Source organism: Sarcophilus harrisii, chromosome 6 (genome assembly GCF_902635505.1).
Source record: "Sarcophilus harrisii chromosome 6, mSarHar1.11, whole genome shotgun sequence".
Lineage (NCBI taxonomy): Eukaryota > Metazoa > Chordata > Mammalia > Dasyuromorphia > Dasyuridae > Sarcophilus > Sarcophilus harrisii.
The window spans coordinates 26,535,360-26,561,792 of record NC_045431.1 but is presented as its reverse complement, the minus strand read 5'-3'; the positions used below and the strand labels follow the sequence as shown (position 1 = coordinate 26,561,792).

The window sequence follows — 26,433 nt, the reverse complement described above, 5'->3', positions numbered from 1 at the left end:
TTTTATGTGCTCTGAAAGAAGGGCGGCAAAAATGAATGAAACAGAACCAAGAGTGGCAAGGGGACCCCCTTCTGAAGGGAAAGGCTCGAGTGCAATCTGCCTCAGAAAGGAAAAAAAAAGTCTCGAAAATTTTGTCAGAAAAAAGAGGGAGACCCCCAGTAATACTACTTCCATTTAAAAACTAAAGATTGCACTTGCTGAATTTTCAGACAAAATACACGCCCCCTAATCCAAAGCTACGAGTTTCAAACAAACATTTCTTTGGTGTTCCAGACTAATTGCACAAACAGTAAACAATTAGATTTTATTTTAAAAGAACATAAAAAAATGTTGATATGCTTTTTGAATCTATGCAAGATACAATAGTGTCTTTGAAATAAAGATAGTTAATGACTACTTTTCAAACACTTTGAAGAATACACTCAGTTTGAGCAAACCGTATTATGTCTCCCCAAACCACACAATCTTCTGATTGTTTTCTTCTCTCCTTTCACATTTTAAGTAGCATTATACTTAATATGTAAGCCTAAAAATACTTAGCAACTAAAGTTTGCCATCCTACAAAACAAGCTGGAACTGCCCTCTTTCAAAAATGTAAGTAACTCTGCTTTTGGTTATTTTTCATTTAACTAGGATTGAGAAGTAAAAGTAGAGGAGATAAAGTCTACATCAAGAAAACAGTCATTTATGCAAATTAAGGCATTTAAACTGCAATATCATCTGAACCCTTAGAAGGAACTTTGCACTTAGTTCTGATAATTCTACACTTCAAGGCTTTGAAAAGACTAATGTTTTACTATTATTACAGGTGGTTCTTTCCCATTTATAAAAAACACCAAACTGGAGACAATAAGAAATGACTATCTGTAAAAATGTAAACATCTTAAGTCACACTTTGCATTATTTGGTCTCAAAAAATAGTGCTTTATAAGTTACAAGATAAATGCAGGTTAAATAGAATTATGAACAGTATAGTAAATGTTTACTCTGACTTAGGCTGTAACTTATTTTTTTCTGGTTGAAAGAAGTATTCTTCAATGGCACTGACAAGCTCATCCAGTTCTTTCTTTAGCTGTTCATAGTCACTGGAGGAAAAAAAAAAAAAAGACTCCAAATTAACAGGGTTACTATGAAACTGCTAAAGCACATTTCTAAAAACCAAGCAACAAAAGGAGCCATCTTTTCAAGTTAAAGGGAAAATTAAAAGAACAGAGTAGTAGCTATTTTGTGTTATTTCTATGAGAAAAAACTCTCATGAACCTAATATAAAACTAAACTTTCAACATTTGCTTATTTTCCTTAACATTCTCTCTGTAAATCCATACACACACCAACCTTCTATTCCTAAATAACCAACAGTGTTGCCTTCAGGCATTGGTACACTGCTAACCGAAAGCCAAGTCTCTATGATTTTGTTCATAGGCAAAGATTCTTAAATTTGTATATTTCCAAAATGGCCGATAACCTTAGTTCTAGAGCATGAAACCGTGCTAATGGGTGTAATATAAAAAAATACCCATTCTTAGAACACTAATGATAATATTTGTTCATTTTATATTAGAAATGTGAAAATCCAATCCAATCCTTTATTCAGAACTCATTGTGTACAGGTGTGGAAAGCTGGAGGCTGAGTTAAGACTAACCCTGACTCTTAACGCAAAGAGCTGAGGCCCTGGGCAATGAAGTCCCAAGAAATGGCAAGTTTCTGATGATGCCTGTCAGGGGAGGAAGCTCTTTCCAGCAATGAAATTATGCCCCCAAATCAACTTATACCTACGAACAAAGGGTCTGCACAATGACAGGTAAAGGGCACATCCCTGTGAGGGTTAAAAGCTGGTGGGGGAAGGTACCAGGGAGAGGGGGGATTGTTCTTTGAATAACATGAGTGGGGAGATCTTTCCAGCAGAGTGGTTCAGGAAAGGTGGGCTTTCAGCAGATGAGACCAAAGATAGGGAAAACTGATAGGGATCAATTGGGGAGAAAGCCCGGGATGGTGAGAAAACTAAGGATCGGCAGCCAGAGCTCTGGGCAAATCACTTAAATTATCTGTCCCTCCATTTCCTCACCTGTGAAATGATGAGATTATCTATATTCCAGCTTCTTAAACTGTGGGTTATAACCCAACATGGGGTCTTGTTAGAGAATGTGGAGGGTCATGAAATTATAGTTTATTATTGTAAATGTTTGATTTGTATACTTAAACACCTACATACTGGAGGTCATATAAAAATTTCCTGAGCAAAAAGGGGATGTGAATGGAAAAAGTTTAAGAAGTCCTGGTTTATATGATTTCTAAGGTTCCTTCCAGGTCAAAATCTATTATCTTATGAAAGAGTATAAAGGCAGAAAAAGAAAAGTTCAATAAGAGGATGGGTATAAAAGAAGATGGAGAATAGAAGGGTTTATTAAGGATAGAGAAATACATGGAAGTTGATGGTATAAAATAAGGCTACAGATGCAGTGAGAGATCAGATGTGAGAGATGGGAAGGTAGAACCGGCATCATTTGCTAACTGGTCGGATACTGGAGGCTGGGGACAATGACAAGTCCAGATAATGGCTAGGTTAGGAGTTTGGGAGAGTGGAAGACGGGCACTACCTTATACAGAAACATGGAAGATGAGAAGAAAGGGTTCTGAGAACAGGGCCTGTGACAGAGAAGGAAAGTGACCAGTGTTGCAGGGGTCGGTCCAAATGCACTGAGAGGTGAGGCGGCCCAAGCTACCAGAGAACAATGGGGCACTGTGCCCAGAGGGCTTTTGGCCCCACAAGCCAGCAGGAGGCCCCTATCCCAGAGATCAAAAGGGAAAAGGGCCTTTTTGTACCAGTGTTTGGGGGACGACAAAGAAGTGGAAATGGGAGAGAAGCCCATCAAGTGGGAAATGGCAAAGGAAGGCATGTGATGATGAAGGAGAGCTCCTGCGCTGTAGGAAATGCTGAGTGGCCCCTTTTTTCCCCCTTTTTGATCTGATCTTTCTTATGCAGCACAATAAGTGTAGAAATGTGTTCAGAAGAATTGGACGTGTTCAATGCATGTTGGAGTGCTTGGGGAGGGAGGGAGAAAAATCTGGAAGACAAGGTTTTGAAAGGAGCAATGTTGAAAACTTATCTTGCCTGTATTTTGAAAATAAAAAGCTAGTGAGTGAAATGAGCAGGACCAGGAGATCATTATATACTTCTACAACAATACTAGATGATGACCAGTTCTGATGGATCAGGCCATCCTCAGCAACGAGATCAACCAAATCATTTCTAATGGAGCAGTAATGAACTGAACTAGCTATACCCAGAAAAAGAACTCTGGGAGATGACTAAAAACCATTACATTGAATTCCCAACCTATAGTTATGCACACCTGCATTTTTGATTTCCTTCACAAGCTAATTGTACAATAATTCAGAGTCTGATTCTTTTTGTACAGCAAAATAATGTTTTGGTCATGTATACTTATTGTGTATCTAAGTTATATTTTAATATATTTTAACATCTACTGGTCATCCTGACATTTAGGGGAGGGGGTGGGGGGGTAAGAGGTGAAAAATTGGAACAAGAGGTTTGGCAATTGTTAATGCTGTAAAGTTACCTATGTATATATCCTGTAAATAAAAGGCTATTAAATTAAAAAAAAAAAAAAAAGAAAAAAAAAAAAAAGAAAATAAAAAGCTAGTACTGAAAAAATAAAAACTAAAAAAATAATAATAATGGTCCCAGAAAATTTTGGGAAAACTTTTATGGACTGATGCAGAATGAGTGTTGCACACCCAACAGTTTTTAAGGAGGTTCAGTCCCCCTGTGACGTCCACCAGGCCCTAGAGACCCGGGACGGACACCGGAGACACAGGACGTGTCGGAGTCAACAGCATGAAGGTGTCTCAGCCAGGAGGAATGGGGTCGTGGGGCCAGGAGCGCAGCAAGCCCGAGATGGGGAATGCAGGCTGAGTCTGGGGGAGCCACGGGCCCAGGGGAGAAGTGGAGGGGCCGAGCCCGGTCTGAGGGAGACCATGACAAGGAGGGAAGGACAAAGGAAGATGGAGGCCACAACCCACAATGAAGGACCTGCAGAGAGGACAGGTGGGGGGTGGGGCTGAAGGGCTTTGGGACAATCTCCTGACCCAATGAAGCAGAAAGCTGAGAGAACAGCTGGGAGCAGAGGGTATTTCATGAGAAGAAAAGGCCTGGAAAGCTTTTAAATCCAGGAAGAATCTGCAACCTGCCAGGGCCTGGCAAATAAGATGACTTCGGGGATGGTGGGGGGGCTCCCTTGAGCTCGGTCCCCTAGCCTTGAAGCGGTGCAAGGATGGGGGAGAGGGAGGGCTGGGCCCTCATTCTGCTGGAAGTCCTGAGGCCCCCTCTCTTGCCAGAGCCGGGCTGGCTTCTCCCACGCTGCGGGAGGATGGCACGCTGTGGCCTAGGACAGTCCCCCACATGAGTGGCCCCTGTAAAACTTCCCATCCCCCCCTACCTGTTTCCGGGAGGCACGCAGAGCTCAGCATAGTATTTGATTTTGGGCTCCGTCCCGCTGGTCCTCATGGTGGCCACTCCTCCATTAGTAAAAGTAAAAGTGATCATTTGACTGCTTTTACTCGTAGGGAGAATCTAGGAGTGAAGTCAGAGGCACAATGTATTTAAGGTTCCTATTTATCTAAGTGTTTGGAAATGACCAAATCTCTTTCCTTTAAGTGAATAAAAGACTGCAAGAACAATCCTGAGAGACCAATATTTAGAGTTAAGAAAAACCCCCACAGATACAAAAGAAATATTACATAACCCAAAGTTAGTTTGAAACTAACATGAAATGACAAAATGAAAGAGAATAGCGACTGACTCCAAAATTCCTTGCTATCAGCTAATTTACTTCTCAGATTTTTTCTGAATTAAGATGGAAATTTATTGTTAATAATAACATGTAATGGATTAACACATATTTCACTGGCACAACATTTCTTTTGTTCATGTGAATATTAACATAATAAAAAGGTAAAAGTCTAAAAGAACCGTAATGATTAGAGATCAAAGACAATAAGCCTGACCAGCGTTCCTGTTCTATACACACACCCTGCAATATTGCCTGTTCTTTGCACAAGGCTTACTTTGATTTCAATGGGAACACATAAGGTGCTACAGAATGTTGGGCAGGGAAGGGCTATCTAATTTTACAGATAAGGAAGCAGACCCAACATCAGGAGGCAAAAAGCCGGGTCTCCCAATTTCCAGTCCAGTGCTGTAAGACATGATGTTTACAGTGTGAAAACAAAACCTAGTTTGCAGTTAGGATTTCCTATGCTACTTCAGACATTACAAAATGATCTACTGTAGAACAAAAACCGCCAATTCCTCACCTCCCTGTATCTTTTCATCCTAAGCTTGTAACAATTCTCTGTTAAAGTCTGAAGCCAAGATTGCATTTCTGCATGAAGAAGGTACTGGTCACAGACTCTGAGGAGTTTGAGGATTAATCTAACCAGGTCTGAGGAAGCCATCGCAAGAGAAACTGCGCCCTCCATCTTTGAAGGACTCTCTCAAAGCTGATGGATCATGGATATTTTGAAATCATACAGAGAACATTACACATGCCTAAAATTTATTTAGATTATTTCTGTAGTTTCTTTTGATCAAACATTCAGAATATACATAGAAATGAGGTTTAATCATATAAACTAACAAATACTCACGGCTTTTTTGTCAGGTTGGCTGCTATCATAGCCTGTGGTAAGATCCCTAACTCCGGAAACTTCAAATTTACCACAAGTCTTCGGGTAATTGTTTTTTCCATCATAGTTTCTAAGGTTTTCAAATAAATTTTTGATGATATTTTGGTTGTGACAAATAAAATATGAAGCCTTGGTAATATGGTAACCATATCTATCAGAGAGAAAAACATTCATATATTTAGTGTAATCTGAATGACGCCACGAACTCACAGGATTTTAGAGATCAATGAAACCACAGAAATCCTTTAGCCCAACCCTGCTTAATTTGACAAAAGAAAATTTTGGCACAGAGTAGTGAAGTGATTTACCCCTGGTCAGATGTGGGAAGAATAGGCCTGGGATGGACCCAGAGCTCCAGATTCCATGTCTATATCTCTGGCCATCAGACTCCCAGTTCACTTTCTATTTGGTCCCACCTTCACCTCAAGGGTCTTATAATCTAAGGATGACATTAGCCTGAGGCTTGCTCAACTATTGAGTCCTTGGCCAAAACCCCCTATTAAGAGTCTTAGGTATGGTTCTCACTTTACTTTTAGCTCATTTTCTGGCATGCTCTTTCCACCTACTTGGTGCCTTTCCCCTTTTGGGTTTTGTATTCCAGTTAAAACGCAGGCTCCTCCAAGTAGAAATTATCTTGTTTTCTTATTGTTCATCTCTAGTTATTTAGTCCAGTAGCAGGAACATAATAAGAGCTTAATGCTCTCATCTATTTGTCTACAACAAAACTTGATTTAACAAGCATTTGAGAAGCATATGATATTAATAAAGCACTGTGTTAGGTGCCAAGAATCAAAAGATGAGATTCATAATTAATTCTGGAAGAGGATTTCAAGTACACGCACATAAACATGATACAAGGCAAAACAGAAGGGCCAAAGAAAAAGCTTTAACATGTGTTCTTCAAAGTTTAGAGACTGGGGCAGTAGGTGCAAAGGGAGATCCAGAAAGGCTTCAGAAGACAGAAATCTGGCACATCAGCTCAGCCTCAACAGAATATCAACACTATGTATTGGTAAAATATGACAGAACATAGTGTTGATATTTTGTTATTGATGAAATAAATAAAACTAAGTTCTGATTGTTAGCTTTATGGAATTTAGTTTTTGGAATATAATATTGCCAAATTCCTTTAGAAACAACAGTTTAATATTATTTATTGTTCTGTTTATTATCATATCATTAAGGCTCATAGCAATGACTCTAATCTCCTTTGTTTCACTTACAGGTTACTTTTATTGAAAATTATTGTATAAAAGGTACAAGAAAAAAATCTATTTGATGTATCTCTTCTTTGGCTATAAATGAATTCCTCATATGTGTATAAGAGAGACCTACAACATTCTCTAAGTGAACTTGGGCTTTCTGGATAATTGTAACTGAAAGAAAAAGAAAATAGCTGGACATTTATGCACTCTTGGTGGAGCGGTGAACTAGTTTCAAACTGTTCTCCAGAGTGGCTCGACTATGTCCGATGGTCTACAAAACTTTGCACATACCCTTTGACCCAGCAATTCAGACCACTAGATCTGTATCCCAAAGAGATCACAGAAAAAGGAAAAGGACCTATGTGTACAAAAATATTTATAGTAGCTGTTTTGTGATGGCAAAGAATTAGAAATTAAGGGAATGTCTAAACAAATTGTGGTATATAATGATAACGGAATATTATTGTGCTCTAAGAAATGCAGAGAGAAGCAAGCGGAACTAGGAGATCATTGTACAGTAAACTTTTTAAGGAGATAAGTTCGACTTTTGGACATACTGAGTCTGAGATGTCTCTGGAACATTTGGTTTGAATTGTCCACCAGGCAACTGGTGAAATGGGATGGAAATCCAATATGATATATTGGAGTCAACAGCATTAAGATTATATTACCAGACCCATGGAGGCTGATAAGGACACTGATAATGTAGAGAGGGAAGGGTAGAAGACTCATGATGAAATATGCTCCACCTCCAGAGAGAGAACAGATAAATTCAGAGCGCAGACTGAAGCGCATTTTTGTCACTTAATTTTTCTTCAAACTATTCATTCCTTGCTCCCCACATTCAATTGGTTGTGTGGTCTCAGATTCCTCCCTCAAACTGCCCTTCACCCTAACGCCATTTCCACACTGAAGTAATCACTTCACACTGCCGGCCACAACCCGCATAAACTTATCGATCTCATATTTGACCTGCTAATCAAGTAACTGCCGAGTATTTATGAAGCGCATGTGCGCCATACCCAGGCAAAGCTACACCTGATCAAGCATGCAAAGTCACCCTTTGAGGTGAAAGGACGAGTGCCTGGGGGAATTGGGCAAAACTTTCCTCAAAAGGGAGTGTCTGAGCAGAGTTTCCTAGAAGAGCCAGGACCTGCAGAAGTGAGAGGAATAAACCGAAAGGACAGGGACCATATAGTGAAAAAGATGACAGAAGACGGGGTGTTCTCCTATATAAATGGCAAGAACCCTTGGAGAGGGGCAAATCAACTGCCAGAAAGGTCAGATTTGGGACTAATTCTATCTGCTAGGGTAGGGAGGCCCAAGAAGTCGAGGAGGAGCACAGAGATGTGAACCTGGGTGAATGGAGAGGGTGGCCACCACATGAAATAAAGGGGTATGAAAGCGGTGGAGACACCGAGTTTGAGATGCCAAAAGGTATTCTAGGGCGAAATGTGCAACAGGAAGCTAGTGATGGGGGCCTGGAGCTGGATCCAAGTCTGGAGGCCTGTACAGGGAATTGGTGAAGCTACCCATGAGTGAACATATATGGCAAGGGCTCAGGATGGGCTCAGCACGGGTGCTTGTTGGGCTCCGTTTGCCATAGGATTCAGAGAGTGCTTTTGCTCAAGTCAGCCTTCCCTATCCCCAACATCTCTGCCTACTGAGTAAGTGTCTAAGCTCTCTGGCTATCTTACTTCCAAGGCCACTAAATGCCAGCTTTTCTTTAAGCCTTCTATTATTCTGAGGCCCTCCACTGTAATTACCTGTGTCCCTCTGACATCCCTCACTGGGTTACCAGTTCTACAAAAGCGAGTCTGTGCCCTGTACCCCTCTGTAGGCCCTGTAGCACCTCACACACTGACTTGCATACATGCATTCAATTTATTTGCTGCTCGGGCAGCATGGCCATCAAAAAAGTCGGCAGAACTTACTCAATGTAGATGGCTTTCAGTTGCTGTGCCAGAGACAAATTCTTAGTTGCAAGAAAACTGGCCAATTCTGCACATATAACGGCAGCGCTGACGCCGTCTTTGTCCAAAACAAAAGGACAGCACATGTATCCTGTGGAAAACATACATCAACTTATCAGAATGGACTCCCTCCCTTACAATCCACACAACCCCGCACTACATGCATAAAAGCAGTAGAGACGCAGGACGCTGACGACGCTCACTCTACGGATTTTACAAAACTATCGTTTGTATTCCCCATCTCTATTAATTTGTTCCTTTAACCTCCAGAGGACCTCCTTGCTGTAGCATCAACCACCATTTTTACCTGCCCTATCACCTAGCGGTTGTGTGCGCATGCACCTTGGCTTCCCAACACACTGGAAGCTCCTAGAAAGGGAGCAGCGGCTCATTTCTTGTCGGGCCCGACTCCTGTGACCCCATCTGGGGTTTTCTTGTCTAAGACACAGGGGGAGCTTGCTATTTCTTCCTCTGACTCATTTTACAGATGAGGAAACTGAGGAAACTGGCAAATGAGGGGGAAGGGTTGGCCCAGGGCCACAAGCTAGTACTAAGGTGGCTCCTGACTCGGCTGGCACTCTGCGCCCCATGGTGCCCCCTGGTGGGAGCTTATAATGAATGTCAAAGGCTGAAATGTTCCCAGCAAAACTGATTTTGACACTGTTAATTGACATTTATCTGGCATGTTTTTATCCGATAAGCCTTCTCTGATTCCCAGTTACCTGGAGGGCACTGACCAACTCCCCATCCCTGCCCAGGCTGTGAGGTGGTGTGGGTACATTTAGGCTCCATCAGCAGGCACTCTCCCGGAAGCACGGGGATGAGCTTCTACAAACTCGGCTTTCTTAAAACCTGCCTGAGAGCCTGTGGATGGCTCCCTACAAAATCTGTCAGGTATCAGGCCTCTGAGAAAAGGGGCAAGAAAGAAACCTAATGATTTCTCTTTTAGCCAATTTCATTTCTCACATGACAGTCCAGTGCTTTTAATTGGGAAAAGAACTCTAGACACAATTTTTGTTTACTATAGAACCGCTCCCCTAAAAAGTACAGATTGCTCCCAAAACATCTAATATGAATAACTCATTTATTTCTTCCCAGATTCAGAATCTTATTTTTAATCAATTGAAGATTCATCACAGATTAGTTCATGCTTATTGTTACTTCTTACCGATAGCTTCTTCAAATGCAAATAGAACAGTCTTTCCCTGTTCTAGTAATTGTTTGGCTCGATTTCCCATCCATTTAAAGCCAGTTAATGTTTCCTAATGGAGCAATAAGTAAAACAAAAATATTTTAATACCACCTACAGAGATTGTTCTTTTTTATTATGAAAATAAAAAGCACAAGACTTACATAAACATATTACCTCAAAATGGAAACCTTCCTTTAAGGCAATGGCCCTCAGGATCTTTGAAGAAACTGTGCTGGATAACATGTACAGATCTTTAAGAGCATTTCCATCTTGATTTCGATCTTGATTCTTTTCCTTCCAATTGGTAAAAAGCCACCAGCCTAAAAGAGCTCCCATCTCATTTCCAGAAAACACTTTCCATTCACCACTGTGGAAAAAAATGCCATCTATCACTAAAGGAATCTTGAAAAAAACCAACCCTGGAAATGAGGAAAAGACCCCCCAAGAGGCTTTGTGGGTGTGGGCAGAAAGCTGACTTATGACCCAGAAAAAAACCAAAATTTACACACATAGTATTAAAAAAATTGAAAAATAGATCCCTATGTATTATTCGTTTAAAAATAAATGTCAAGTCAAAAATCTTGCTATCTTAAGAGAAGCTTACAAAATTTTCTCTTATCAAAGAGCAAACAAATGAGAATATTTTAGTGCAGTTTTTTTGCATGTGCTCTGGTTTTAAATTATATTGGTACCTTATGAAAATATTAATATTCTCCAAGCATAAACTTAATTTAATTTTAGGGCTTGCTCTACATTACTGTTTGTGAATGAGTGATTAAATGGAATTTCTCTAAGGTCCATTATCAAAACAAAAAGGAAGTTAATCAACAAAGGACAAAACAAAGAATGCTATCTTCTCCTATTTGTAGTCAACACGATTAGAACAAATCCTTAATCTCAAAGTGGGGGACTACTGAATTAATTTCATTTTCTGATTGATAGTGACTTTACTACTTTTGCTATTAGCAAAAAATATATTTACATCGGATGATTCTACATCATACCTGAATGGCTAGCCTATATCTATACCATAAATTATGTACTTGGAAGTATCCTCTCATCAGAATCAAAGCTACTTAAGTGAAAATGTTTTATAAAGTGACAAAAGTATATGATAATGATATTAACTTTGTAAAATTTAACTTAAAAACCTCATAGCACATTGCTATGTGCTAGAGAATTAGAAGTACTTTAAAATGACTTCTATCTCATTTATAAGTTAATAGAAAATTTATTAAAATAATTATGCACACAAAATGTTTGTGGCAACCCTGTTTGTAGTGGCTAGAAGCTGGAAACTGAGTGGCTGCACATCAATTGGAGAATGGTTGGGTAAATTGTGGTAAATGAATGTTATGGAATATTATTGTTATGTAAGAAATGACCAGCAAGATGAATACAGAGAAGCTTGGAGAGAATTACATGAACTGATGCTAAGTGAAATGAGCAGAACCAAGAGATCATTATATATGTCAACAACGATACTATATGAAGATGTAATTTGATGGAAGCGGATTTCTTTGACAAAGAGACCTAATTCAGTTTCAATTGATCAATGATGGACAGAAGCAGTTACACCCAAAGGAAAAAAACAAACAAACACTGGGAAATGAATGTAAACTGTTTGCATTTTTGTTTTTCTTCCAGGGTTACTTCTACCTTCTACCTTCTGAATCCAATTCTCCCTGTGCAATAAGAAAACTGTTTGGATCTGCACACATACATTGTATCTAGGATATACTAGGACATATTCAACATTTGACTGCTTGCCATCTAGGGGAGGGGGTGGAGGGCGGGAGGGAAAAAATCAGAACAGAAGTGAGTGTAAGGGATAATGTTGTAAAAAAAAAAAATTACCCAGGCATGGATTCTGTCAATAAAAAGTTACTATAATAAAAAAAATAAATAAAATAATTATGCACACATTTAACCTGTATTGGTTTGTTTGCTATCTAGGGAAGGGCAACAGAGGGAAGGGAGAGAGAAAAATTTGGAACACAAGGTTTTGCAGGGGTGAATGTTGAAAACTATCTTTGCAAGTACTTTGAAAATAAAAAGCTATTCTTAAAAAAAAAAAAAACAAAAAAACAAAAAACACACACAACCCAGATAAATGGGATGAATCCTATACTCATTTTGTAATTTCATCAAGTTCCCAAAAGACAATGTTATAAAATTGTATATTAAAAACACATTAAAAAAAACCTTTAAGCTGTTAAACCTACTTTTCTTGCTGTTCTGCTACTGCAAGTCGATCAGCATCTGGATCATTTGCTAAAACAATTTTAGCCTGTGTTTTTTCAGCCAAAGCAAATGATAATGTCTGCAAAAGAGTTAGAAGAAAACAATTACTTTAATCAAGAAAAAAAGTCTTGAAAAAAATTAAATTCTCTTTTAAAATGAAAAAAATTCCAAATCTAATGAGATCCAGAGGTTACTCTAGAATCATTGTACATGATATTCTATGATGAAAAGAAGTCCATGTATGGCAGAATTAGTCACAACTAAAGCCTGCATAATTCACTAGATCCAGCCCAACAACAAATGTGTGGTAGTAATACTTCTACACTATCTAGAAAAGGTACACAGTAAACAGATTTTATGACTATCCTATTTAGTCTAACTATGAAAATAGTTTCAAGTACCAACCACAATATAAAGATATTTCTCAAAAATCCCATAAAGATGCAAACTACAGAATACATCTCATTTTTATTTCTAGTTCTTTCTAACATAAAGGCAACATCAGACATAACATTAAAACAGTACAGCATTCTCGGTCAAAACCAAGTGTGTACCCAATCTGGAGAATTTTTTGGGAAATTAATAAGTAGCATATGTTAAAACAAAAAGCCCTTGGTGATGAAAGGAAATTTCTATTTTATTTAATAAACAAAACATTGCTTTGTAGAGGATCTTAATTTGTTTATGAACTGTTTTGAACACACCAAATAGGTTATTTTAAAAAATTGGGGGGGGGAAGGGGGGATGGAAATTGGGGGTAGGTAACATGCCCAGGATCACAGGAGTGTCTGAAGCCACATTTGAACTCAGGTCCTCCTGACTCTAGGGTTGGTGCTCTATTCAGTGCCACCTGGCTGCCCCCTAAGTAGTTTTTTAAATTAGAAAAAGTTACCAAGACACCTTTACCCTCTTCAGGATTTGGGTATTTCACTGTTGGAAAGTCTGGATCAGGAGCTTTCTGTTCAGCAACAGCATCAGGGGGAACAAAGTCAAATGCCTTGAAAGCCGACTGTACAAAATCATGGCCTACACCATGAACAGAAGTATGGACAAATTTCACTGTTGATGAACTGTTGGTATTTCTGAAATGAGATAAATCAAAGATGCTATGTGAATGCAAATATTCATGTTATTAAAAATGGAAATGTTTGGCCATTGGGGTGAGGTGAGATTCTTTATAAAACTAAAAAATAACTCCATGATGTATGACAAAGATGTCATTAGGCTGAATCAGCTCTATGTTTACTTTTCCATAACAAGGCAAAAAAGCTTCACTTTTTAAAAACTAAAACTATTTAGAAAAAAAAATTAAAAAAATAAAGCCCTTCACTCAGTTAACATCTATAAGTCTAATTTTATTGCAAAGCCAAAAATTTGCAGTCAACTTACTTCAAAAACATTACGAAACATTCTAAAAGTGAGCAAAAATGGGATGCAGAGAATTATTAAGCCAAATTAACCAATCATAAACAATAAAGGTTTTCTGAAAATCAGTTGATTTTTACAGAGGAGGGTGGAAATAAAGGTCCAGAGAAGCCAAGTTTCTCATTGTAGAAGACTTGTCTAGGCAGGCCATCTGTCTCCAAACTCAGTATATTTCCACCACCCCACATGAGTTTTAGTATTGGTTTAGTGTACAAAATAGCAAAAGTCAAGAGATACTTTTAATCCAGAGCTGTATCATCGGAGGTTGCCCAATAAAATGACATGACTAAGTGGTAAGAATGAAATCCAGAACAGTCAAATGCAGAATAACGAATAGATCCCCTTCCCCATAACTCTCCAACATTCTTCTCTCCAAAATGGGGATTGCAACATTAGCACTCGAAGCCTGTACACCTCGATCTGATCTTTTCTGAAAAGTAAAAAGTTGGGCTAATTGAAAACAAGAGTCCAAGCTTTAAAGATTAGGGAACGGAAGCTCAGCCATAAACCAATTAATGGCTTGTCTGGGAGTAGAATCTAGGGCTCCAGAAGGCTTTTTCTCTATGTGCTGTTTCAATGACACTTTAGGAAGTAATCTGTGTAACCTGACTCAATATAAGGATGCAAAATTTCAAAGAAGGCATCAAAGTCAGAATTACCCACCTTTTAATACTAAAATGGATGGGGACATAAGTAGCAGAATGACAAGATGTTACTTATATGTTATAGAATAATAACGAAAATCTCAATTATGCTCAATTACCAAGTACCTACATGCAAGGATCTACATTAGGTGCTAGACATTCAAAACTGAAGCAAGACAAAAATCTTTTCCTTCAAGTCTGTCTCAGCACAATGACCAAACTGCAAGATACCCTTAATAAATTATCATAAACATCTGATAATTACTTAAGACATTAGTCTATTCCATGTGTCCCGAGTCAGATTCTTGTTGCTTCTTAACTGTGAGCTGCTGACCATTAGTTAGTTTCTTATTTAAAGTCTTTGTTTTTAACATGCAAACAAATTACTAAAATCCCCTCCAGGCCAATTTTAGGTATGATGTCAATCAAATATGTTGCTGTAGCTACTATGTTAACATTAAAATTATTTTTGTTTATTTTCTCTGTGTCTAACAATGTATTTCAAAAAGTCATTATGTTTGTTAAATAGTTGAATAAATTAAAACTACATCAGTCAATGCACACAGGACTTCTTTACCTATGAAAACAGTATTTCTTTAAGTCTTCAAAGTAATCATTATTGATTGTAGAGTATGGGTCATGAAGAAGTGGGTTGTTACTAATTATGCTATCATCCCATGCTTTAGTCCATGGCTCCTGATTTTCTTCAATAGCTTGAGAGATTCCTTTGTCATGAGGAGAAATGATCTGAGCTCCATTATCCCAATAGACCTAAAGAATTCAACAAACCCAAAAATTGGCAAAAGACTTTCACTGATGAAAACAAACCTAGTGCTTAAGTTCTATTTGAAATATAAGGGATAGAATACAAAAATACCTTGTAACCATTATCCTGCTTTGGGTTATGGGAGGCTGTGACCATGATTCCTGCACACAGATTCAGATGTGAGACAGTATAGGGCTGTAAGGATATTAGAAGATAATGAATAAACATTTTTGTTCAAATTATAGTATGTACTTTCAAATGGATATTTTTATAGGTTATTTGCTATCATTGGTAATCCTTTAAAATAATCACAACAGTTAAATACAACAACATCCCATTTTACTTCTAGGCACCACAAGCAAGCAACACAGATCCTTAATTAGCCTTGGAATGAGCACTAGAACACCAGGTAAAAATGTGACCCAAGAATTCTTTTCCAGATCATTTATTCTCAAAGAAGAGTCTCTCCAAATTTAGCCAGGCTGTTTCTTAGACAACAGATACAGCCTTGTCAATTCCTGAAATCTTTCTAGATCCACAAAATGTACAAATCCTTGATCAGCCCTGATGTAGCCTTTAAAAACCCAGGTTCACCTTTATTTCACAATAAGGCAGTACATGCAGGACTTTTGTTAGAAGCTGTCCCAACTCTATGAAGCTTTCTACCTCTCCCTATTTGCTTACAGCTGTGGACCCAAGAAAGTGGTATTTAAATATGGGTTATATTATTCAATCACAGCAGTTTCTCCAACATTTAGCACAGTCCTATTAATAAAGTACACTTTTAATAAATGTTTGTTAAATTCAACTGACTTTCTACAGAGTAAAGGAATAAGCAACATTTCATTTTTATTCTACAATGCAGAATATCCATTAGCATCCAGAAATTATCAACCAAAGGTAATCTCTTTAATCAAGTAAAATATTTAAGCTAAATGATTTGTTATCTAGTGACCTACATAATTCCTATCAATAGAATGAGAAGTTCTATTGTGATGTAAAAATAAATCAGTTAATTCTTTTTTCTGATAAGCTTACATTTCTTTACATTTCTATTGGATACAAATATGTAAATCACTCCATTGTTCAAGTCTTAAAAAAATTAACATAAAACCCACACTCTTAAAGTTCACAAACTAGTGAGCAATAACCGTCTCTACTGTAGCTTTTCTTAACATATATTCATTTAAAGGATTTAATGAATGTCCTACTACATGTTACCAAACATTTTTTATTGGTCTCTTAAAATAAGATGTCTCCCCAATTAGCAAAAAGAAATAACTAGGTTAAGTAATAAGATGTTTGAATGCCTGTTAGTCATAAATAATAGGGTATCTAGTTAGTAAATGAATAGTGAATCATTAATAATTACATAGTTGGAAAATTCCAGAAAGTAAGATGTGGATAACTACTCATTGTAGGATTCTCCAAGTATATATAGAATAATTCCCCAAACAATTAAAAAGGAAACTGAACCTCTTAAGAATGCAGGCACAAAGAACATGGCATTGTTCCTTTTAACTGTCACAGAGAACACTAAAAAGTGTACACTTTAGGCAATTTGGTTCAAGCCAAATGGTTCAGGCAGTATGTGGGAGAAATTACAGTTGATAGGGGAAAGGATATTTAATACAGAGCTGACTTTCTATAGCCTAGCCAGTAAAATGCCAGAAATGCTTTCTTGTTTTTTCCTGTAAGTTCTATCTAATCCTTGCTCCTGTTTTGTGACAGAAATTTGGAAAGGGGGAAATGGTTACTTACCACAAAGGGAGTTGGCGTTATATTAGAAAAGAGATACACAGGAATTCCTTGACTGATAAAAGCTGTTGCAGCTAGCTGTGCAAACCTAGAAGGCAGAATCATATAGGAAAATGAGGATTTTTTGTTTATAAAGAAGATATCAGAGAGACATGTACACCCACCCGTATGTGTGTAGACATATGTCTACATATGTCTATGTATGTCTACGTGTATATAAACTTTCTTTTTTGAGAGTTGTAAACAAATTATAAAGATTTGGAGCAAGTGTAGAATAGTGAGAAAATAAGAGGATCTGGATGTCAATATTAAAAAAGTTTAACACAGAAGAAAAGTATGCACATGTGTTGGGGTACATTAGTAGTTGGTGTTTTCAACTGTCTGGTAAACTCCTTAAAAACCTTATTTGAATATTTTTGTTTTTCCACAGTATCTAACACAATGCTGGAGCACATTGCCAATTTCGAATTCTTCAAGATTTACAGGATCATTTTGGCTTCAAGTGAGTAAATAATCTACCTCAAAAGAATTAGATTATGGCTCGTTCTTTACATTATATTAATCAGAATTAAAATGTTTCATTAAAACAGTACTGTATAATGTTAAAATGGGAAACGCTGTCTGGGGGATGGAGGTATTGGCAGTCAGAGAAGCAAAATGAAAAATAAATGTAAACTAAGTCTACTTAAAGCCAGGCTTCAAAAACTAACATCCATAAACTATCATCTTCATGATATACTGCAAAAATGCAAAAACACCTGGGGGCAACTAGGTGATGCAGTGTACCAGACCTGAAGTCAGGAGGACCCAAGTTCAAATCTGATCTCAGACACTTCCTAGCTGTGTGATCCAGGGCAAGTCACTTAACCCCAATTGCCTCAGCAGAAAAAAAAAAAGTAAAAACATCTTTACACAGCTATGGGGCTTCATACAAGTACCCTATAAGCAGACAAAAATGTGTGCTTTATAAAGTAGAACAGAACTCTCTGGCCATTTAAAAACGTTTATATTAAAGAAATAATACGACAGTTTAAGGAAATATGGTTTCATTAAGGAAAACTTTTTTCATTAGAGATAAGATTATTCACAACCACCTGGGTAGATCCTATATTCCTCTTGATCTAATATTCAATTGAGTTTGGCAAAATTTTATCAGGTACCTGCTGTGTGCAAGGCACAAACTAGTACCTGAAATACTTTGAATACTTTTGAAATAAGCTTTGTATTTGAAATACAAAGTCAAAAATGAAAAAATCAGCTCTACTCTCAGAAAACCTACCTTCTACTGGGGGCTACATATAACTAGGAAAATAAATAGGAAATGATTTAAGGAGAGTATTAATTAGGGGGAACAAAAAAGGACTTCCCATAGAACAAGAATTTAGTTAAACCTTGTAGGAAGTTAGGGACTACAGGCTTAAAAGGGAGAAGAGGATGTAGTCCTAAATATGGGGGACTATCTGTGCAGAGGTTCTGATGGTGTCCCATAATAAGATATAGCACACAGATTTAGAACATATGCCAGTTTAATGTTTTTAGTCTCTCTAAATGCTGTACACACAAGTCTATATCATTGCTTTTCATTTTGGGGGGCCTTCACAGTGATTTCATGGTGTGGGGATCACTTCCCTGGGAAGAAGCTCCTTCTATCAATGAAGTGCTCTGAAAAGAGCTGCCTGGAATAATAAAGAGTTAAGCCATTTAGCATGTGGTGGAAAGGGGCTTACAAACCCCAAAGATTCTGCAGCCACTTCCCTCACACTGTACTTAAACTAGAAAGTTACTGATAACTCCATTCATGCAATTTTCTTCTCCAAACGCCCTGCACAATACCACATACACAGTTTAAAACTTGCTTTTGGGGGGTAATCTTAGTTATTATATTTTTACAATCTAAATGCTCATGTTAAGAAATAACCAGTCAGAAAATCTAACATCTAAATCAAGGGACAGTTCTGGGAAAGGAATGAAAAGTTCTGTTTTACCTTAAACATTAGCTATTCCTTTGCTAGCTCTTATTTCCCAATATATCTATATATAAAAAAACTATATATGAGAATTTTAGTGGGTGTTTGGATTGTCGTGTATGATGCTATGAGGCTTCCAAGTAGTGTCAATTAGTGAAAGAACAAAATTCTGTAGAAGGAAGATAAAAGGAAAGTAAAAAAAAAGGAACATGGCTGTCACAGAAAATTGACATAGTTAAATAGGAATTGTATCAAGTTCTCCTTAATTTTGTTAAAATCTATTTCTTTGATCCAAAATGAAAAGTATTAATTTAAAAAATGTCCAAGGAGAAATTGCCAACAATTTTTGAAGCTAAAAGCCAGCTATAAACTAGGCAAATGTATCAAAATAGCTGAAGTACTGAATTAATAGTAAGAACATAAAACACATTCAAACACTAAAGAATCCGAAAATTATTCAAAATACCTTTTACTGCTACCTCCACTGGATGAGTGAGCTCGAGCATCAAAGCTAATCACCACACCTCTTTTCTTTATATCACTGAAGTTTTTTTCCAAATATCTACACAATCCCTAAAAATACCAAGTTAATCCATATTAAAATTAAACTTTATTCTTAGCTTTAAAATTAAACTTATATTTAACATATTAAAATATGGAATATGGAAATAATTAAAATTCTTATCATGTTCCTTTTGGCTATCAAGAGTGCTTCAAAAAAAGATCATTGGTATTAATTTCAGAACACGTGACAATTAGTGTCATTTTTCTATATAGAAAACTCTTTACTGAAATACACAACATCATGGAAAAATGAACTCTAAATTGAATAAGTTATTAAATATAATAAATGAAAAATCCTGAAAACTGAGTAATAAATGTTATCAAATTATCTTTTATTTGAATTAAATTTCATATTAATTTCAAAGGCTTATATACTTTTAGAACTAGCACATGGAAAGCTGTTCTCTTTAAAGAACTAAGAATCACCAGAGAAGCCTAGAAAAGAGTACTTACATTTTAATAGGTTATAAAAGGCAGGCTTTTAATTGACATGCTGACTGGATATTGGCACTTTGCCTTGCTGCCATGTCTAGGCAGGCTTTCGTTTCTCTTTTCTTGATATTTAAGAAACAAGCAGGGAAGTAGGGGAAGCATTACGTGCTTCTGTTTTATTGGTTTCTCTGGAGAAAACTCAGATGCCCGTTACCGGAACAGCAACTGATAAGATCCTGAATTGTGGCAATGAGCAGCAGAAAACCCTGAGCTTGGTCCCCAACACTTCTTGGCAGTTCTGAGCCACCGCCCTGGGAACAAAGTCTAGACAGGAAGACTTTATGGAGCCTACAGCTGCAAACCCATTTCCCCCAGGAAGGACAATGAGCAAAATGGTCCTTTGAAGGGCCTTCAATGTCACTTGACTTTAGGATTCAGGAGATGATGGGCAGGGACAGGAAGGAGATGATCAGTTTCAGTCAATTAGCACTTAGGATGACCCTTCCTTAGTGAGCCATCTGATCAAAGGCAGTTTTAGGATTTTTGTTTTGTTTTTCTGTTCAGTGATTTTTAGTGGGCTAGGAAACTTGTGGTGGATCCCTTTGTATTAATCCAGCTCCACAGTGTAAGTTATATTTAAGCTCAAAGATGTGCTTGAGATACTGAGAAATTAAGGGATTTGGTTTCACCATGTTGCACAGATAATGCATGTTATGCTGTCTAATTCCATTGCCAGCCCTGTCCACTCTACCATGGCCTCAGAATCAGAACCTGGCCTTTGGCATGGTGAATCAATTAAAAAGGACTGAAAGAATGAACAAATGGCCACATTGCCTTTCATAATGAAAGTAAGCAAATTAATGTCTTGGTTATTCCAGCAACTTTCTGAAAAAGCTTCTTGAAAATTTTATTTGACTATTATAAAGAACCATAAAATTGTTAGTGTAAAGCAGAGGCTTATGAACTTTAAAAAATGCTTTAATAACTAGTTGAATATAATTGATTTCTTTTGTTATGCTATATTTTTATATTTTGAAAAACTTTCTTCTAAGAAGAGCTCCACAGGCTTCACTGCCAAAAGGATCCAAAACCCAACAAAGATTAAGAACCCCTTTCTTAAAGGTAGAATGAAATCTGAAAATTGGGTCACTGGTTCTCCATGACACTAGGGGCACAAATGAGCTTCAGCAAACTATCTGGACCATAAGATGCCAGTGTGATTCTCTACAAAGAAGATACACTCATAAAGTAAATCAATACCTGAGAAGTCTGAATAATCGTTAAATCATTCATCTGTGAAATTCCAGGTCCCATCGCAGCTCTAAGGCCAGCGGTTCCAAACTCCATTCGGGAACCAAAACATTTCTGCAGTTCTTCTCTATTATTATCGGCAATCATTTGTTTTACCATTTCTAAAGTTTTAGGATTCTGTAAAACATAATCATATGTGCCGCAACAGTCAAGTGATTAAGAGAACCAGAGACTTCCAATCACCAAAAACTAACTGTGACCCATGTGAAAATCCATAAACTTCTCTTTCCTCTTTGACGTTTCCTAAATACCAGTGACCTTCAAGGTCAAAGAACTTCTGCTTCTAGGAAGCAGAGTAAGAACAGATGTCTTGTGAATAGTTAATATAGTAATAAAACGGTACTATTGGAAACGACTTGGGGAATCTGAACAACACGGGGACCGATCCGAATTCCCAAGGACCCAAGGGGGACCCGCGGGAGCGCGCCGACATGGCCTTTTCAGGGAGATCCCAGGTTTCCCGACTCCTGCATCGCCCCGCTGGGATAGGTATATTTCTCGGGACTATTTTCTTTCCAAGTACGAGTAACGTCCCTTTTCGGCGTGCCTCTTTGCTCCGGGTTTTCTCCCGGCTCCCTCCTCGCCCGGACAGCACCCAGTAGGCACTTTATCCGCCCGCCGTCCCCCCTCCCGGGGATGCCCGTGGTCCCCGTCCCGGCTCGGTCTCCATGACCACGCGGGAGGAGCCGCTGCGCAAATCACGCCGCTCGAGGGGGAGGGGCGCCCCAATCCGGCCGCCCCTGGCGGAAAGGCCGGCGCCCCGGGAAATGCCCGTTTGTGGTAGAACGAAACCTCCTCCGCAACGGAACTTCGGGACCGCGGGGCCCGGCGCGGACACCGAGGCCCAGGGAGCCCCTCCCCCTCCCGGGGGCCAACTCCGGGGGGGGCTGCGGGGGCGCGGGGAGAAGCGGAATGGGGGGGGGGGCTCTTTCCCCGAGGCCACGGGGGAGGGGAGAGATGGAGGGGGAGGGGAAGGGCCGGGAGAAGCAGAGGCAGAGAGGGGATGCAGCGCGGGATGGAGAGGCGGAGGCCCTCCCGCGGCCGCCCCAACCTGACCTTGTCCCAGCGAAGCCACTGGGCGGCCGCCTGGTCCAGCCGCGAGTCCCCTCCCGGGCCGTCCCCGGCCGCCACCGACACGGCCGCCGCCGCCGCCGCCGCCACCGCCGTCCGGGTCGCCATTCCGCTTCTGTCCGCCCTTCTCCGCCGAAGCCGCCGCGGGGCTCGGAGAACTACAGTACCCGGGTGCCTCACCCGGACTCCCCGGCCTCCGCTCGGCGCCGCTGAGGAAGAGCGTGGGGCGGCCTCTGATTGGCCGCGAGCCCGAGCCCTGGCCCCGCCCCCTGGCCGCTACTGGATCCGCGCCGGGGGCGGAGCCTACGGGGAAAAGCTCCGAGGCCCCGCCTCCATCCGGTCCCGGACCTCCCGCTTTGCCTTGCGATTTCAAGGAACAAAAATTGCTTTTCTCTCCCTTACCTCTTTGCCATTAAAAAAAGGGGAAAGAAAGAAAGAAAGAACAGCTACCAGTGTGCATGGCCGAGCAAGATGCTCCCCCGCATCAGGCGTGTCCCCGCTGTCTCGGGCCCGCAGCACGTTTCACTCCCGGTCCCTGCAGTCCTGCTGGTCCCAGCAGGCGCCGAACTCGGACCTTCCCAAGTCTGCGCGCCGGCCGCCCGTGCCGGGCTCGGCGCTAAAGTGCGGGAACGCCTGTTCCCAAGGGGCTCGCGCCCGGGCATGAAAAGCGCATGGCTCATATTATCTGCATAAACTGGTTCAGTGTAGTGGGGTCCCGCGTGTGCCCGGAGCCCGTCCCATGCAGCCGAGAGCCCCCCGGGCAGTGCGCGCGTTTGCTGGGTTACAGCTTCAGCATGTTTGGGGGTCCCGCGTGTGCCCGCAGCCCGTCCCATGCAGCCGAGAGCCCCCCGGGCAGTGCGCGCGTTTGCTGGGTTACAGCTTCAGCATGTTTGGGGGTCCCGCGTGTGCCCGGAGCCCGTCCCATGCAGCCGAGAGCCCCCCGGGCAGTGCGCGCGTTTGCTGGGTTACAGCTTCAGCATGTTTGGGGGTCCCGCGTGTGCCCGGAGCCCGTCCCATGCAGCCGAGAGGCCCCCGGGCAGTGCGCGCGTTTGCTGGGTTACAGCTTCAGCATGTTTGGGGGTCCCGCGTGTGCCCGGAGCCCGTCCCATGCAGCCGAGAGCCCCCCGGGCAGTGCGCGCGTTTGGTGGGTTACAGCTTCAGCATGTTTGGGGGTCCCGCGTGTGCCCGCAGCCCGTTCCATGCAGCCGAGAGCCCCCCGGGCAGTGCGCGCGTTTGCTGGGTTACAGCTTCAGCATGTTTGGGGGTCCCGCGTGTGCCCGGAGCCCGTCCCATGCAGCCGAGAGCCCCCCGGGCAGTGCGCGCGTTTGGTGGGTTACAGGTTCAGTATGTTTGGGGTCCGCGTGTGCCCGGAGCCCGTCCCATGCAGCCGAGAGCCCCCCGGGCAGTGCGCGCGTTTGCTGGGTTACAGCTTCAGCATGTTTGGGGGTCCCGCGTGTGCCCGGAGCCCGTCCCATGCAGCCGAGAGGCCCCCGGGCAGTGCGCGCGTTTGGTGGGTTACAGGTTCAGTATGTTTGGGGTCCCGCGTATGCGCGGAGCCTGCCTCATTCAGCTGAGACAGCCCCCAGGGAGTTTGCATCCAGGACGATTGATGAAATGCAACGTTCTCTGGACAGACTTGGGAAGCGCGCGGGAACGCTGTCACCTTGGCTAACTGTTGGGTTGGAAGGAGCCTTTTCCTACCCTGAGTCTGTTTTAAAGGCTGTCATTCTCAGCTCATTCACATCCGGGGAGCTCAGTGATTTTCTCGAGGTGTCCAATGAGAAACTATCTGGTAAGAGGAAGAGTCTTCAGAACTACTCCCCCTCTGAAGCCATGAAGCCTCAGCTCTCAGCCTTTTTTGTCTCTTCCATTCTTAAGAGAGTGAGCCTCAGGAATCCAGGAGTAGGAATCTGAAGCCAGTTTTTTATCTGATCCAGCGCCCAAATCTCAGAATCAAGAAATGATTTTCCGGAGTGATCTTTGATTCCCTCTCTCCTCTCCTCCCCCACCAATGGGAGGACTCACCCCAGCATCCCAAGTCAGGTCCTATCTGGAACTGATCCCGTGGGACCAATGCTAAAGAGGAACTCAATCAAATTGTGAGTTTTCCTCCTAGAGAGCAAGGATATAGAGGGAGATTATATACACAACGTACAGGGGAATAACTATATTTGTTCCAAATCTTTGAGAGAAATATTCCTTTGTAAAAACTACCCAGCGGTGAAACTGGGTGCAAGAAAATCCCTACTGAGGGTAGTGCAGTATGGAGGAGAGACAAAGCTGTGGGACCTTGAACTGGTGGCTCAACTCATAAAAATGAGGAAATTAGGCTGGAGACCTAATGGGATTTCCATAATCACTCAGGTAGTAATCCAAACCTTCCCACCCTCAACCCAATTGTTTTTGGCCCTATCACTCTGACCTCATTAGACCAAAAAGTATGACCTGGCAGTACAGGATGTGTTGAATGTGCACTAAAACTAAAAAATTGTATGTATTTATTTATAATCAAGGAAAAAAAAAAACCCACTCCTTTGACAAGAACTAACCACAAGGTTTTATGAGCCTCAGTTTCCTCTCTTGTAAAATGAGATTTTGGACTAGAAGATCACTAAGGCTCCTTTGGCCTTAAATCCAGGGAGTCTAGGAACCTTAGGGCTTATCTCACTAGATAGAGACCCAAGCATGAAGAGTTTATCTTCTCATCCACTCACCAGATAAAACCAGGTCCGTGATGTCTCCTTGCTGCTTGATGTCCATATACCTTCCTACTTTCTTTCTTATCTCCCCAGCAGGATGAATACAGAGAGGCTTGGAGAGAATTACATGAACTGATGCTGAGTGAAATGAGCAGAACCAGGAGATCATTATATACCTCAACAATGATACTGTATGAAGATGTACTCTGATGGAAGTGGATTTCTTTGAGAAAGAGACCTAATTCAGTTTCAATTGATCAATGATGGACAGAAGCAGCTACACCCAAAGAAAAAACACTGGGAAATGAATGTAAACTGTTTGCAGTTTTGTTTTTCTTCCCAGGTTATTTTTACCTTCTGAATCCAATTCTCCCTGTGCAACAAGAGAACTGTTTGGATCTGCACACATACATTGTATCTAGGATATACTAGGACATATTCAACATATATAGGACTGCTTGCCATCTAGGGGAGGAGGTGGAGGATGAGAGGGAAAAATCAGAACAGAAGTGAGTGCAAGGGATAATGTTGTAAAAAAAATTACCCTGGCATGGGTTCTGTCAATAAAAAAGTTATTATAATAAAAAATAAATTTTAAATTAAAAAAAAATAAATTTCTGACTTCATAGCTAGCACTTTATTCACTTCACTACTTAGCTGTCTCCAAACTTGCTTTTCAAAACATTTAAATAACCTTGGTATGGTAGAAAGAATATTGTATTAAGAGCATCAGCGTCCTACATCAAAAAAAAGTCTTGGATTGGTGTCTGAAGCCCTAGGTTCAAATGTTGCTCTGCTAGCTAAATGACCAGTTTTGACCTCTCCAGCTGTACCTTTCGCCATCTGAGAAATGACTAATTCACAGCTGAGGTTTCTTCTCACGTCTAACTCTATGATCCTGTGATCTCTGTTGAAATCCTTATTCTGACTCTCTTTCCAGCTATGTGACTAAAAGAGAGTCATTTAGCCTCTCCCAGTCTCTATTTCCCTCTCTGAAAAATGGGATTATTAATACCTTTGCTATCTATACTACAAATTCTTCAGGATTATTGTGAAGAAAGTGACTAACAAACTTTTCTTAGATGGCATTTGTGATTTCAAAGGTGCAGAGACCTACTAGATGAAGAAATTCCTTTTTTTTTCTTCTTTCTCCTTTCTTTCTTTCTTTCTTTCTTTCTTTCTTTCTTTCTTTCTTTCTTTCTTTCTCTCATGAGAAGGCATGTCAGATGTTTTCTAGTTCAAACCTACATTTTTGCCAATAAAGAATTTGAAGTTCAGAGATGTTAAGGGGATTGTTGAACTCACACAGGATATAGAAGTGGAGGGTTTGGGGAGGTCGAATAAGCAGTGATCTGCCCAGGCTTACATAATTGATATGAGGCAGGTTGGACTGGAAAGAGCCTGGCTTAAAGATCGGCTCTCTCAATACACTATGCCATGCTGCCTATTTATGGGGATTACTCTTATTGGGG

At 40.4% G+C, this 26,433-nt stretch overlaps 1 protein-coding gene across 1 annotated transcript; it reads right to left on the bottom strand.

Moving 5' to 3' along the window:
• Nucleotides 1–270: 270 nt before the first annotated feature.
• Nucleotides 271–22,472, bottom strand: PGM2 (phosphoglucomutase 2). Its single transcript, XM_031944214.1, has 14 exons — nt 22,248–22,472; nt 21,141–21,308; nt 19,351–19,457; nt 16,921–17,005; nt 15,271–15,354; nt 14,971–15,164; nt 13,217–13,406; nt 12,306–12,403; nt 10,255–10,447; nt 10,057–10,150; nt 8,850–8,979; nt 5,672–5,861; nt 4,462–4,595; nt 271–1,085 (listed from the first exon to the last, which is right to left on the bottom strand). Exons 1-14 carry the CDS (start codon nt 22,368–22,370, stop codon nt 983–985), a joined length of 1,893 nt encoding a protein of 630 aa, XP_031800074.1. The 5' UTR covers nt 22,371–22,472; the 3' UTR covers nt 271–982.
• Nucleotides 22,473–26,433: the final 3,961 nt, after the last annotated feature.